This window comes from Scyliorhinus canicula, chromosome 4 (genome assembly GCF_902713615.1).
Source record: "Scyliorhinus canicula chromosome 4, sScyCan1.1, whole genome shotgun sequence".
NCBI classification, from domain to species: domain Eukaryota; kingdom Metazoa; phylum Chordata; class Chondrichthyes; order Carcharhiniformes; family Scyliorhinidae; genus Scyliorhinus; species Scyliorhinus canicula.
Window position 1 is genome coordinate 15,330,238 of NC_052149.1, and position 14,061 is coordinate 15,344,298.

The following is a 14,061-nucleotide window of genomic DNA, read 5'->3' on the forward strand; positions in this document are numbered from 1 at the left end:
TATTGTAAGCCTACTTGTGACACTAATAAAGATTATTATTATTTCTTTACCATGACAACTCTGCCTTCATCACTTCTGCGCTGCTAATTCCGTGTGACCATTATTGCTCTCTCCTCGATTACCTATTCTTGAGTGTCGGCATCTCACCTATTCTTACATGTTGACATGGTCTCTGCTTCAATCACTTGGCCTAGTAATGGCTTCCATTCTTCACAACTTTGTGTGAAAGTGTTTCTTCCTCTTCCATCCTAAATCCTTTCCATTTAATTTCCCATGAATTGAAATCCATCAGCACTCTTATGTAATCTGTTCATCCTGTCACACTTTTCAAATACCTCAAACAAATTCTAATCTCTTCAACCCTGATCAAAACAGCCCCAATTTATATTCCTTTATATTTCTTCGTATCCTCTTTATTGACTCAGCATCCCTCCAATAAGGGCAGCACGGTAGCATTGTGGTTAGCACAATTGCTTCACAGCTCCAGGGTCGCAGGTTCGATTCCCGGCTTGGGTCACTGTCTGCGTGGAGTCTGCACGTTCTGTGTATGCGTACGTTTCCTCCGGGTGCTCCGGTTTCCTCCCACAGTCCAAAGATGTGCAGGTTAGGTGGATTGGCCATGCTAAATTGCCCTTAGTGTCCAAAATTGCCCTTAGTGTTGGGTGGGGTACTGGGTTATGGGAAAAGGGTGGAGGTGTGGGCTTGGGTAGGATGCTCTTTCCAAGAGCTGGTGCAGACTCGATGGGCTGAATGGCCTCCTTCTGCACTGTAAGTTCTATGAAAAAATAGCAAGGAGCCCACATCTGTACACTGTATTACAATTGTGCTTTACATTGAATCACATTTCAATTTTATATTGTATACCACTTGTCATAAATCAGAATGTGACCGTATTAATTTGAGGGCCGGGGTGCCTCTTGTACATGAACCTGCTAATCCCCTGCTCTTCCACATCATTCAATCTTTTAAAAAGTCAAAATATACCACCTCGCACTTAATAACATTGGAATGCTATCCTTCACACTGTTGCTCATTCCAACAGGTTATAAAATATCCATCTTCAGCTTTCTTGAATCAGAATCTTTTTGTGATTCCTCTTCAACATTATCTGCAAATTCCAGCCGCACTCCGTCTCGCCTTCTACGTAAACCACTAATATGCAGGAGCAGTCCTGGATTCAAAACTGTACCGGCCTCCCCGAACAGGCACTGTGGCGACTAGGGGCTTTTCACAGTAACTTCATTGAAGCCTACTTGTTGACAATAAGCGATTATTATTATTAAAACCTGTGGACCCCTCTGTCTGCCCCCAATCGTTCTATTAACTGTCCTTAATTCCTAATTACCCCCTTGTGACAAGGCCTTGAATCCAATTTGTTACTTCTGTCCTAATTCCATACCCTTAAATAATTTTCTGCCTGGTACTCTGTTAATAGCTTCCTAAAATCTATGCATACCACGTCATTGTCATATCAATTAGAATAATCAAATGACATGGTACAGAAGGAAGCCCCATAGCAAATTTTGCCTTTGTTGGGTCTTAGGTGGGAAATACAATTAACCCCATGCCTCACCTCTTCACAATCCTGCAATTCTTTCTCCCCAACTTCAAATATTATCCAATTTTCTTTTGCATTTTGCCATTGAATCTGTTTTTTGCTACCCTTTCAGGCAGTGATTGCCAAATCAAAACTTGTCCGTTAAAATAAAAGGTTTCCTCCTGCCATTTCGGATTCTTTTGCCAATGACTTCCTCTTTTGATTATTTTTATGAAGCTGTTACCATCATTTACACTTACTTCCACAACAGAAGGCAACAACTTGGGTTTCTGAACATGTACACGAACAGCTGTAGATTCATCAGCATGGACATGGATTGGGGGTGAAGATGATCTTGACTTCATCCTAAGGAAAGAAATAAATAAATGAGGAAAAATGTTTACTTTTTTTTGCTCAGACAGTTGCACAAACACCCAGAGAAACATAGAAAAAATTAGTAGAGAAGGAGGCCAATCATCCCATAACCTGCCCCAGTATCTTCTCATTATCCCTTCAATTCTTTTCTCCAAGTACTTATCGGATTCCCCTCTGACAGGTATTATTGAATCAACAGGGGGCTGGTTAGCTCAGTTGCTAGATAGCCTCATTCAGAATGTGAGCAGTGTGGGTTCAAATCATGCAGGTTGACTTGGGACCTCTGCCTCCTTGTCTTGCCCCTGAGAGTGGACGGAACTACTGACAAAAGCAGCCAAGAAAACAGCTCGAGAAGAAGCTTCAACAGCCAAGGACCTGCCTTCAGGCAGTGCGTGGATGATGAATTGAATCTACGCATTGCATAAAAGTATCATTCCTCACATTGCCTCTGCGTTTTTTGTCAATATCTTAAAAACTGGTTATGTTCAAATAATGTTTTTGAGTGCAGTAAAAATTTGTCGGATGCAGCAGGAATTTATATTAGAGAATTACTTTAGTGACCAAGAACTCGTCAGATATTGGAAAAAAGTGGATACAATCATTATACCCACAGATACGATTAAAATCTCCATTGTCCAATTGTGTCATAACCACTTTCCAGTTAATGTAAACTGCAAGTATCCTCAAACACACACCTGGGGATCCTAGAAGAGATGTGGCTAACTGTTAAAGATCATTGTTTGTTTATTTTTAACCCAGGGACTCATTCTGTCCTCATTGAAGGACACAATTGTCGATCGCAAGTGCTGGCTGGGACAATAATTCAAAACCACTGCCTGGCCAGTTGGACTAATTAGCCTTATGTAAAGTGTTTTCAGGCTCGCTATACTGTATTGTGCAGCTCAATATCTCACCTTTACCATCACTTTGGAGAATAGTTTTGAGAATGAACCAGTTTTCACTCAATTTTTCAAAGCAATGCATAAAACAGTGGTATCTATTATTTACCAAAGTTACATTCCCATGGGGATCCATAAACCAAACCAACCAAATGTACCCAATGTCCACCCCCCACCCCCCCCCCCCCCCCCCCCCCCCGACCCCCCGCCTCGCAAATGAATATATTACCAGATAAGATTTTGCTGACAGTCAGCATCAATGTAGATTCAAATTAAACATAAAGGGTGGGATCTACCGACTGTGTTGCGCCCGAAATGCAGCACCACACAACGCAACCGTAGATACCAGGAGATCCACTTCCGGGAACTATCTAGCTCACCACGCCTCGTGAAATCCAACGCGATCTTGCAAGACGTGGTGGGCGGGATTCACTTTCGGCAATTCCGCATATTAGAATGAGACATATCCTGATACGTGTTCCCGAGATCTAACCAAAGTGTGGGAGGTAATTCCCTCACCTCGGTGAACTCGGGCCAGCACCGTTCAGTGCTGGTCTCCACAAACAGGGACCAGATGCAACTGCACTCGTTGGGGTCTCCCAGGGGATTGGAGGCCCCCGGGTACATGCCCTCTGGGCAGAGTGGTACACTGGCACTGCTGGTGCCACCCGGGTACCCTGGCACTGCTAGCCTGGCACCCTTAGTGTCACCTGGGTGCCAGGCTGGCCCTGCCAAGGTGCCAAGCTGGCATTGTTTGCACAGCAGCGATCAGACTGGAGGGGGTGCCTTGCATGGGTCCCCCTTATACCGAATTGGGGCTTAAGAGGGGGTTCAGGGGTTGCATCAGGGCCTCGGGAGATTGGGACGCCATTTAAAAATGTCTGTCCCGATCTCTCGCTGCACTGAGTTCTGTTGAGCGGAGCCCCTCAGTGCCGAAAATGGGGCTAAGTGCGATCTCATTGGAGAGGTTCCCCGCTGAGGCCCCCAATCTACTCGGATGGGCATTGGTTAGCGGGGTGTTTCTTGGCTCTCCGAGCGCTGGGAAACACTCGGCTAATCACGCGCGCTAAAAACTCTGTCCTCATTCGGGTAAATCTTGCCCAAAGTAACAGACAGATCGCAGTAAGGACGAACTATATAATTCCACAAGGAATGGCAGATTCAACAGAGACTGGGTGCTCCGGTTTCCTCCCACAGTCCAAAGATGTGTATGTTAGACGGATTGGCCGTGCTAAATTGCCCTTTAATGTCCAAAGGTGTGCAGGTTAGGTGAGATTACGGGTTTAAGGAGATAGGGTGGGGAAATGGGCCTAGGTAGGGTGCTCTTTCAGAGCGTCGGTGCAGACTCGACAGGCCTCATGGCCTCATTATGCACTGCAGGAATTCTACGGTTCTAACAACTGAACAGTATCAGACCCCCATAGTTGCTTGGATACTGGACAGAAATCCCAATATTTTATTTAATTAATAGACTGTGAGGAAAGGATACTTCGCTCCAGGAAGATAGGGATATGGTATATCAAAACAAACGTCATTACTAACACAGTATTACTAACTCTAGTATCATAAAGAAAATAGCTTACAATTACCCATTTAAAAATGCTAAATAATACAATGAAACAACATTTTCTAACCGCTAGCTTTATCTCCACTCAAACAACACCCATCTCAGATCACAATCCATTTTTAAATAGTTAGCAGACCCAGGAATACTGGGCGAAATTCTCCGACCCCCACGATGGGTCGGAGAATAGCGGGAGGGCCTTCCCGATATTTTTCCCGCCCTCCCGCTATTCTCCCCCACCCCCCGCCCAACTCCCGACCCGAATCGCTGCCGCCGTTTTTTTACGGCCGGCAGCGATTCACAGCTGTTCGATGGGCCGAAGTCCCAGCCCTTTACGCCGTTTTTACGAACGGCAAACACACCTGGTCTGGCCGTTCGTAAAAACGGCGTCACAAACTCGCTTTTCATAACCATGGCGCCGATTGGCACGGCAGTACCACGGCCGTGCCAAGGGTGCCATGGGCCCGCAATCGGTGGGCACCGATCGCGGGCAGCGGGCCCGATGCCCGCGCACTCTTTCTCCTTCCGCCGCCCCGCAGTATCCATTCGCGGGGCGGCTGAGGGGCAACCCGGCCCGCGCATGCGCGGGTTTCGCGCAAATACGCGATGACGTCATCCGCGCATGCGCGGGTTGGAGTCTTCCAATCCGCGCATGCGCGGCTGACGTCATATGACGCGTCAGCCGGCACTAACTCCGGCAAGCGGGCTTAACGATATTCGTTAAGCCCGTCATGCCGGAGCCTACGGCGTCGGGCTGCTAGCCCCGACCGGGGACCAGAATCGGTTCCCGGTCGGGAAGGGGCGCGCTGGCGTCAAACCCGCCCGGGTTTTACGCCAGCTTTACGATTTCTCCCGTTTTGGGAGAATCGCGCCCACTTACTTTGTAGAGATGTCTTGGACACCTTGTTATGAGAGATATATTCTAAATGAGCCAGCTTGCGGGCTCTTGCCTCTCCCAAACAATCTAACCAGCCTTCCTTTGAGAAGCTGCTCCTGTGCTGTTCACATCCAAATCTTTAGCTCGCTGTTTTGAGAGAAATTGTTCCTGTTCACATCCTGAATGCACTCCTGTGCTGTAACTGGATGGATCAAAACCCACTGTTTTGAAACGCTGTTTGTCTGTCCACAGTCCAATCTTTAACTGAACTGTTTTTCCAGAAACTGAAAACTCAACACTCAACTGCTGCAGCCCCTGGCTCCTCCCATTAACTGCATCACCTTACCAAACTAAGCACAATGTCTCAAATCATCTACTCCCCAGGGAACATCTTTATATAAGCAAAATTCCATTAGTCCAACTTTTACTCTGCTATAATTGCACCTGTCTCTAAAAGGCCTAACTGCCTTGTTTTAAAAACATGACTGCAGCAGTCACACACACACTAACCCAGGCTTTTAAACGTCAGTTCACCAAATACATATAATCTGAAATGCTTACATTCATCACAACAGTTACAGCACAGGAGTCCATTCAGCCTATCATGTCTGTGCCTGCTCTCTGCAAGAACTCCTCAGCTAGCCCCATTCCCCCCACCCCATCTTTTCCCTGAAGGCCAGCAACCTTTTCTCTTCAAACTATTGTCCAACTCATTTTTGAAAGCCACAATGGAATCTGCCTCTACCACAGTTTTGGGCTGCGCATTCCAGATCCTAACCACTCGCTGCCTTTGTTTATTTGACTGCTAACCTTAAATCGCCATCCCTCTGTTTCTCCACCAAAGTCTAAGAGGAACAGTTTCTCCCTACTCTGTCCAGACCTCACGATTTTGAACACTTCTGGCAAATATCCTCTCGGGCTCCTCTTCTCGAAGGAGAACACAGCTTCTCCTGTACATCCACCTCCCTGCAACCGTTCGTATGAATCTTTTCCGCACTCTCTCCATTGCATTCACACCCTTCTTAAAGTGTGGTGCCCAGAATTGGAAACCAATACTCCAGTTGAGGCCAAAGCAGTGTTTTACTGAGATGTATCACTACATTACTCCACGTCTCTATTTTCAAAGGTCAGCATCCCTCTAGCCTTATTAACCTCTTTCTCAATCCATTCTGCCATTGTCAATGATTTGTGCATACATACTCCCCCAACCCCCGTCCCGAAGTCCCTCTGTTCCTGTTTCTCATTCTTTCCATCACATTACCCTGCATTCATTTGATCTACCACACATCCTGCCATTCCAACAACCCACCTCTGTCCTTTTGGAATCTATCACATTGTTCTCGCAGTTCGCAATACCTCCCGAGTTTTGTCTCATCCACAAAGCTTTGGGCCTGAATTCCTCTGCACGAGGGTGGGCTGGGTCAACAAGAGCGGCAGTCTCCTCGGCCGGGAATTTTCCAGAGCACAGGAATGCAAGATCGGCTAAGGGTCTGCTGATGGGCCCAGGATCAAAGAACTTCTCAGAACTCTGCATTTTGCCTCACCTCTATTCCCAATACAACACATGTCACCCAAGATGACATTCTGGAGCATATAGTCACAGGCATATCCATTGGCTGTATCTGTGCCACAGAAAGAGCATTAAGATCCTAGATTCTTTTTCTATTTTTCCCTCAATTCTACTTTTTGGTTGTGATGTTGGCTTTGCAATGTAGCAACATTGGCTGTGGTATTACTGAAGTCATTCTCACTCTTTTTGTTTTGGTTATGTATAAACAAATGTATTTGAAGTGAATTTCCAAATGGAAAATAAAAATGTATTGATTATTAATTTTGAAAGCTTGCCCTGCACGCCCAAGTCAAGATCTTTTTCAAAAAAAACTTGTACAATAATAATGATCTTTATTACTGTCACAAGTCAGCTTACATTACACTGCAATGAAGTTACTGTGAAAAGCCCCAGGTCGCCTCACTCTGGCACCTGTTCAGGTACACTGAGGGAGAATTCAGAATGTCCAATTCGCCTAACAAGCACGTCTTTCGGGACTTGTGGGAGGAAACTGGAGCTCCCGGAGGAAGCCCACGCAGACACGGGGAGAACGTGCAGACTCCGCACAGACAGTGACCCAAGCTGGGACTCAAACCTGGGTCCCTAATGGATGTGGGCGTCGTTGGCTGGGTCAGCATTTGTTGCCATCCCTAATTGCCCTTGAACTGAGTGGCTTGCTTGACCATTTCAGAGGGGCAGTTATGAGTCCACCACATTGCCTGGGTGTGGAATCACATGTCGGGTAAGGACGGACCAGGTAAGGATGGCAGATTTCCGTCCCTGAGGGACACGAGTGAAGCAACCGTTTTTCATGACAATCAACGATAGCTCCATGGAAACTATTAGCTATGCTAATTTTATATTCCAGGTTTATCAATTGAGAATTTAACTTCCACCAGGTGAGGCTTGAACCCTCGCCCCCAGCCCCCAAGAGCATTATCCAGAGCCTGTGGAATATTAGCCCAGTGACATTACCACTGCATCAACACCTAGGAAGGGTGCGATTGCACTTAAAGGGTGCAGAGGGGATTCAGCAGGTTGTTGCCTGGTCTGGAGCGTTTCACCTATGCAGAGCGGCTGGCTAAACTGAGATTGTTTTCCTTGGAACAAAAACAAACGGATGACCTCCTTGAGGTGCTTAAAATTATGAGGGACATAGATAGGAAGGGACTTTTTCCCTTAGTGGAGGGGTCACCAACCAGAGGGCATTGATTTAAAGTAAGGGGCAGGAGGGGATTTGAGGAGAAGTTTTTTCACCCAGAGGGTGTTGGGAATCTGGAACTCGCTGCCTGAAAGGAAAGGGCCCTTACAACATTTAAGAAGCATTTAGACAAGCACTTGAAAAACACCATAGCATACAAGGTAACGGCAAAGTGCTGGAAAATGGGATTAGAGTTGATTGGTGCTTGATAGCCGGCATGGACACACAGGGCCTCCTTTTGTCCTGTAAAACTCAGTGATTATCTTCCTCAAATATATATAATAAATATTAAGAAAATTTGCCGTCCTATCGCAGCAACTCCTGGGGAATCTGTTGTATACCAACCAGTCTGGTAAACCAGTTCACCATTCCTCTGGAACCTGTCACTGGAACTCTTCCACCCAGCTGTGGTTTCAGAGCAGGGGTTTGACCCCAGTGTGGTTTCAGGGCAGGGGTTTGACCCCAGTGTGGTTTCAGGGCAGGGGTTTGACCCCAGTGTGGTTTCAGGGCAGGGGTTTGTCCCACTGTGGTTTCTGGGCAGGGTTTTGACCCCAGTGTGGTTTCAGAGCAGGGGTTTGACCCCAGTGGGGTTTCAGGGCAGGGGTTTGTCCCACTGTGGTTTCAGGGCAGGGGGTTGACCCCAGTGTGGTTTCAGGGCAGGGGTTTGTCCCCAGTGTGGTTTCTGGGCAGGTGTTTGACCCCAGTGTGGTTTCAGGGCAGGGGTTTGACCCCAGTGTGGTTTCAGGGCAGGGGGTTGACCCCACTGTGGTTTCTGGGCATGTGATTGACCCCAGTGTGGTTTCTGGGCAGGGGGATGTCCCCAGTGTGGTTTCAGAGCAGGGGTTTGACCCCAGTGTGGTTTCTGGGCAGGGGTTTGACCCCAGTGTGGTTTCAGGGCAGGGTTTGACCCCAGTGTGGTTTCAGAGCAGTGGTTTGACCCCAGCGTGGTTTCAGGGCAGGGGTTTGTCCCACTGTGGTTTCTGGGCAGGGGTTTGACCCCAGTGTGGTTTCTGGGCAGGGGTTTGACCCCAGTGTGGTTTCAGAGCAGGGGTTTGACCCCAGCGTGGTTTCAGGGCAGGGGTTTGTCCCACTGTGGTTTCTGGGCAGGGGTTTGGCCCACTGTGGTTTCTGGGCAGGGGTTTGACCCTAGTGTGGTTTCTGGGCAGGGGTTTGATCCTAGTGTGGTTTCTGGGCAGGGGGTTGACCCCAGTGTGGTTTCTGGGCAGGGGTTTGACCCCAGTGTGGTTTCTGGGCAGGGGGATGTCCCCAGTGTGGTTTCTGGGCAGGGGTTGACCCCAGCGTGGTTTCTGGGCAGGGGGATGTCCCCAGTGTGGTTTCTGGGCAGGGGTTGACCCCAGTGTGGTTTCTGGGCAGGGGTTGACCCCAGCGTGGTTTCTGGGCAGGGGGATGTCCCCAGTGTGGTTTCTGGGCAGGGGTTTGATCCCAGTGTGGTTTCTGGGCAGAGGTTTGATCCCAGTGTGGTTTCTGGGCAGGGGTTTGACCCCAGTGTGGTTTCTGGGCAGAGGTTTGATCCCAGTGTGGTTTCTGGGCAGGGGTTTGACCCCAGTGTGGTTTCTGGGCAGAGGTTTGACCCCAGTATGGTTTCTGGACAGGGGTTTGTCCCCAGTGTAGTTTCTGGGCAGGGGTTTGATCCCAGTGTGGTTTCAGGGCAGAGATTTGACCCCAGTGTGGTTTCAGAGCAGGGGTTTGACCCCAGTGTGGATTCTGGGCACAGCTTGACCCCAGTGTGGTTTCTGGGCAGGGGTTTGACCCCAGTGTGGTTTCAGGGCAGGGGTTTGACCCCAGTGTGGTTTCAGGGCAGGGGTTTGACCCCATAGAACATAGAACAGTACAGCACAGAACAGGCCCTTCGGCCCTCAATGTTGTGCCGAACAATGATCACCCTACTTTAAACCCATGTAACCCGTAACCCAACAATCCCCCCATTAACCTTACACTACGGGCAATTTAGCATGGCCAATCCACCTAACCCGCACATCTTTGGACTGTGGGAGGAAACCGGAGCACCCGGAGGAAACCCACGCACACAGGGGGAGGACGTGCAGACTCCACACAGACAGTGACCCAGCCGGGAATCGAACCTGGGACCCTGGAGCTGTGAAGCATTGATGCTAACCACCATGCTACCGTGAGGCCCAGAGCACAGGAATGCAAGATCGACTAAGGGTCTGCTGATGGGCCCAGGATCAAAGAACTTCTCAGAACTCTGCATTTTGCCTCACCTCTATTCCCAATACAACACATGTCACCCAAGATGACATTCTGGAGCATATAGTCACAGGCATATCCATTGGCTGTATCTGTGCCACAGAAAGAGCATTAAGATCCTAGATTCTTTTTCTATTTTTCCCTCAATTCTACTTTTTGGTTGTGATGTTGGCTTTGCAATGTAGCAACATTGGCTGTGGTATTACTGAAGTCATTCTCACTCTTTTTGTTTTGGTTATGTATAAACAAATGTATTTGAAGTGAATTTCCAAATGGAAAATAAAAATGTATTGATTATTAATTTTGAAAGCTTGCCCTGCACGCCCAAGTCAAGATCTTTTTCAAAAAAAACTTGTACAATAATAATGATCTTTATTACTGTCACAAGTCAGCTTACATTACACTGCAATGAAGTTACTGTGAAAAGCCCCAGGTCGCCACACTCTGGCACCTGTTCAGGTACACTGAGGGAGAATTCAGAATGTCCAATTCGCCTAACAAGCACGTCTTTCGGGACTTGTGGGAGGAAACTGGAGCTCCCGGAGGAAGCCCACGCAGACACGGGGAGAACGTGCAGACTCCGCACAGACAGTGACCCAAGCTGGGACTCAAACCTGGGTCCCTAATGGATGTGGGCGTCGTTGGCTGGGTCAGCATTTGTTGCCATCCCTAATTGCCCTTGAACTGAGTGGCTTGCTTGACCATTTCAGAGGGGCAGTTATGAGTCCACCACATTGCTGGGTGTGGAATCACATGTCGGGTAAGGACGGACCAGGTAAGGATGGCAGATTTCCGTCCCTGAGGGACACGAGTGAAGCAACCGTTTTTCATGACAATCAACGATAGCTCCATGGAAACTATTAGCTATGCTAATTTTATATTCCAGGTTTATCAATTGAGAATTTAACTTCCACCAGGTGAGGCTTGAACCCTCGCCCCCAGCCCCCAAGAGCATTATCCAGAGCCTGTGGAATATTAGCCCAGTGACATTACCACTGCATCAACACCTAGGAAGGGTGCGATTGCACTTAAAGGGTGCAGAGGGGATTCAGCAGGTTGTTGCCTGGTCTGGAGCGTTTCACCTATGCAGAGCGGCTGGCTAAACTGAGATTGTTTTCCTTGGAACAAAAACAAACGGATGACCTCCTTGAGGTGCTTAAAATTATGAGGGACATAGATAGGAAGGGACTTTTTCCCTTAGTGGAGGGGTCACCAACCAGAGGGCATTGATTTAAAGTAAGGGGCAGGAGGGGATTTGAGGAGAAGTTTTTTCACCCAGAGGGTGTTGGGAATCTGGAACTCGCTGCCTGAAAGGAAAGGGCCCTTACAACATTTAAGAAGCATTTAGACAAGCACTTGAAAAACACCATAGCATACAAGGTAACGGCAAAGTGCTGGAAAATGGGATTAGAGTTGATTGGTGCTTGATAGCCGGCATGGACACACAGGGCCTCCTTTTGTCCTGTAAAACTCAGTGATTATCTTCCTCAAATATATATAATAAATATTAAGAAAATTTGCCGTCCTATCGCAGCAACTCCTGGGGAATCTGTTGTATACCAACCAGTCTGGTAAACCAGTTCACCATTCCTCTGGAACCTGTCACTGGAACTCTTCCACCCAGCTGTGGTTTCAGAGCAGGGGTTTGACCCCAGTGTGGTTTCAGGGCAGGGGTTTGACCCCAGTGTGGTTTCAGGGCAGGGGTTTGACCCCAGTGTGGTTTCAGGGCAGGGGTTTGTCCCACTGTGGTTTCTGGGCAGGGTTTTGACCCCAGTGTGGTTTCAGAGCAGGGGTTTGACCCCAGTGGGGTTTCAGGGCAGGGGTTTGTCCCACTGTGGTTTCAGGGCAGGGGGTTGACCCCAGTGTGGTTTCAGGGCAGGGGTTTGTCCCCAGTGTGGTTTCTGGGCAGGTGTTTGACCCCAGTGTGGTTTCAGGGCAGGGGTTTGACCCCAGTGTGGTTTCAGGGCAGGGGGTTGACCCCACTGTGGTTTCTGGGCATGTGATTGACCCCAGTGTGGTTTCTGGGCAGGGGGATGTCCCCAGTGTGGTTTCAGAGCAGGGGTTTGACCCCAGTGTGGTTTCTGGGCAGGGGTTTGACCCCAGTGTGGTTTCAGGGCAGGGTTTGACCCCAGTGTGGTTTCAGAGCAGTGGTTTGACCCCAGCGTGGTTTCAGGGCAGGGGTTTGTCCCACTGTGGTTTCTGGGCAGGGGTTTGACCCCAGTGTGGTTTCTGGGCAGGGGTTTGACCCCAGTGTGGTTTCAGAGCAGGGGTTTGACCCCAGCGTGGTTTCAGGGCAGGGGTTTTGTCCCACTGTGGTTTCTGGGCAGGGGTTTGGCCCACTGTGGTTTCTGGGCAGGGGTTTGACCCTAGTGTGGTTTCTGGGCAGGGGTTTGATCCTAGTGTGGTTTCTGGGCAGGGGGTTGACCCCAGTGTGGTTTCTGGGCAGGGGTTTGACCCCAGTGTGGTTTCTGGGCAGGGGGATGTCCCCAGTGTGGTTTCTGGGCAGGGGTTGACCCCAGCGTGGTTTCTGGGCAGGGGGATGTCCCCAGTGTGGTTTCTGGGCAGGGGTTGACCCCAGTGTGGTTTCTGGGCAGGGGTTGACCCCAGCGTGGTTTCTGGGCAGGGGGATGTCCCCAGTGTGGTTTCTGGGCAGGGGTTTGATCCCAGTGTGGTTTCTGGGCAGAGGTTTGATCCCAGTGTGGTTTCTGGGCAGGGGTTTGACCCCAGTGTGGTTTCTGGGCAGAGGTTTGATCCCAGTGTGGTTTCTGGGCAGGGGTTTGACCCCAGTGTGGTTTCTGGGCAGAGGTTTGACCCCAGTATGGTTTCTGGACAGGGGTTTGTCCCCAGTGTAGTTTCTGGGCAGGGGTTTGATCCCAGTGTGGTTTCAGGGCAGAGATTTGACCCCAGTGTGGTTTCAGAGCAGGGGTTTGACCCCAGTGTGGATTCTGGGCACAGCTTGACCCCAGTGTGGTTTCTGGGCAGGGGTTTGACCCCAGTGTGGTTTCAGGGCAGGGGTTTGACCCCAGTGTGGTTTCAGGGCAGGGGTTTGACCCCAGTGTGGTTGCTGGGCAGGGGATTGACCCCAGCGTGGTTTCAGGACAGGGGTTTGACCCCAGTGTGGTTGCTGGACAGGGATTTGACCCCAGTGTTGGTTCTGGGCAGGGGTTTGACCCCAGTGTGGTTTCTGGGCAGGGGTTTGACCCCAGTGTGGTTTCTGGACAGGGGATTGACCCCAGTGTGGTTTCAAGGCAGGGGTTTGACCCCAGTGTGGTTTCTGGACAGGGGATTGGCCCCAGTGTGGTTTCAGGGCAGGGGTTTGACCCCAGCTGACAGGCTTGGATTTTGCCATTTTAACCAGCGCCTGGGAGTGGCGGCACAGCCGGGAAAGATGGAGCTAAAGGCGGGCATGTGTGTGTGAGAGAGACGGTGGAGCTCCTCACCTGCGGCTCATCCGCTCACATCAGACTTTCAGGCGGCTTCGGAGCCTCTTCCTGCGGCTGGTGCGGCCCCGAGCCCGACTCAGGCACCGAGTCCGAGTCACTCACCGAGCCCCGACTCAGGCACCGAGTCCGAGTCACTCACCGAGCCCCGACTCAGGCACCGAGTCCGAGTCACTCACCGAGCCCCGACTCAGGCACCGAGTCCGAGTCACTCACCGAGCCCCGACTCAGGCACCGAGTCCGAGTCACTCACCGAGCCCCGACTCAGGCACCGAGTCCGAGTCACTCACCGAGCCCCGACTCACTCACCGAGCCGCGACTCAGGCACCGAGTCCGAGCTCCTCCGCAGCACACTGTCCCTAGTCTCCCGCTCCCGGATCCCGGTTTCCT

The 14,061-nt window shown here is 49.9% G+C and overlaps 1 protein-coding gene across 1 annotated transcript in view; it reads right to left on the bottom strand.

Annotated features, from left to right (window-relative positions):
- The window catches only part of LOC119964372 (outer dense fiber protein 2-like), a 29,522-nt gene extending 15,742 nt beyond the window's left edge, over positions 1 to 13,780 (bottom strand). Inside the window, exons 1-2 of the mRNA XM_038793764.1 lie at positions 13,672 to 13,780; positions 1,798 to 1,903 (exon numbers count right to left, since the gene is read on the bottom strand). Of these exons, the coding sequence (XP_038649692.1) occupies positions 1,798 to 1,903; positions 13,672 to 13,682 (117 nt within the window). The 5' untranslated portion in view covers positions 13,683 to 13,780. The remainder of the gene's footprint in view (positions 1 to 1,797; positions 1,904 to 13,671) is intronic.
- Positions 13,781 to 14,061: the final 281 nt, after the last annotated feature.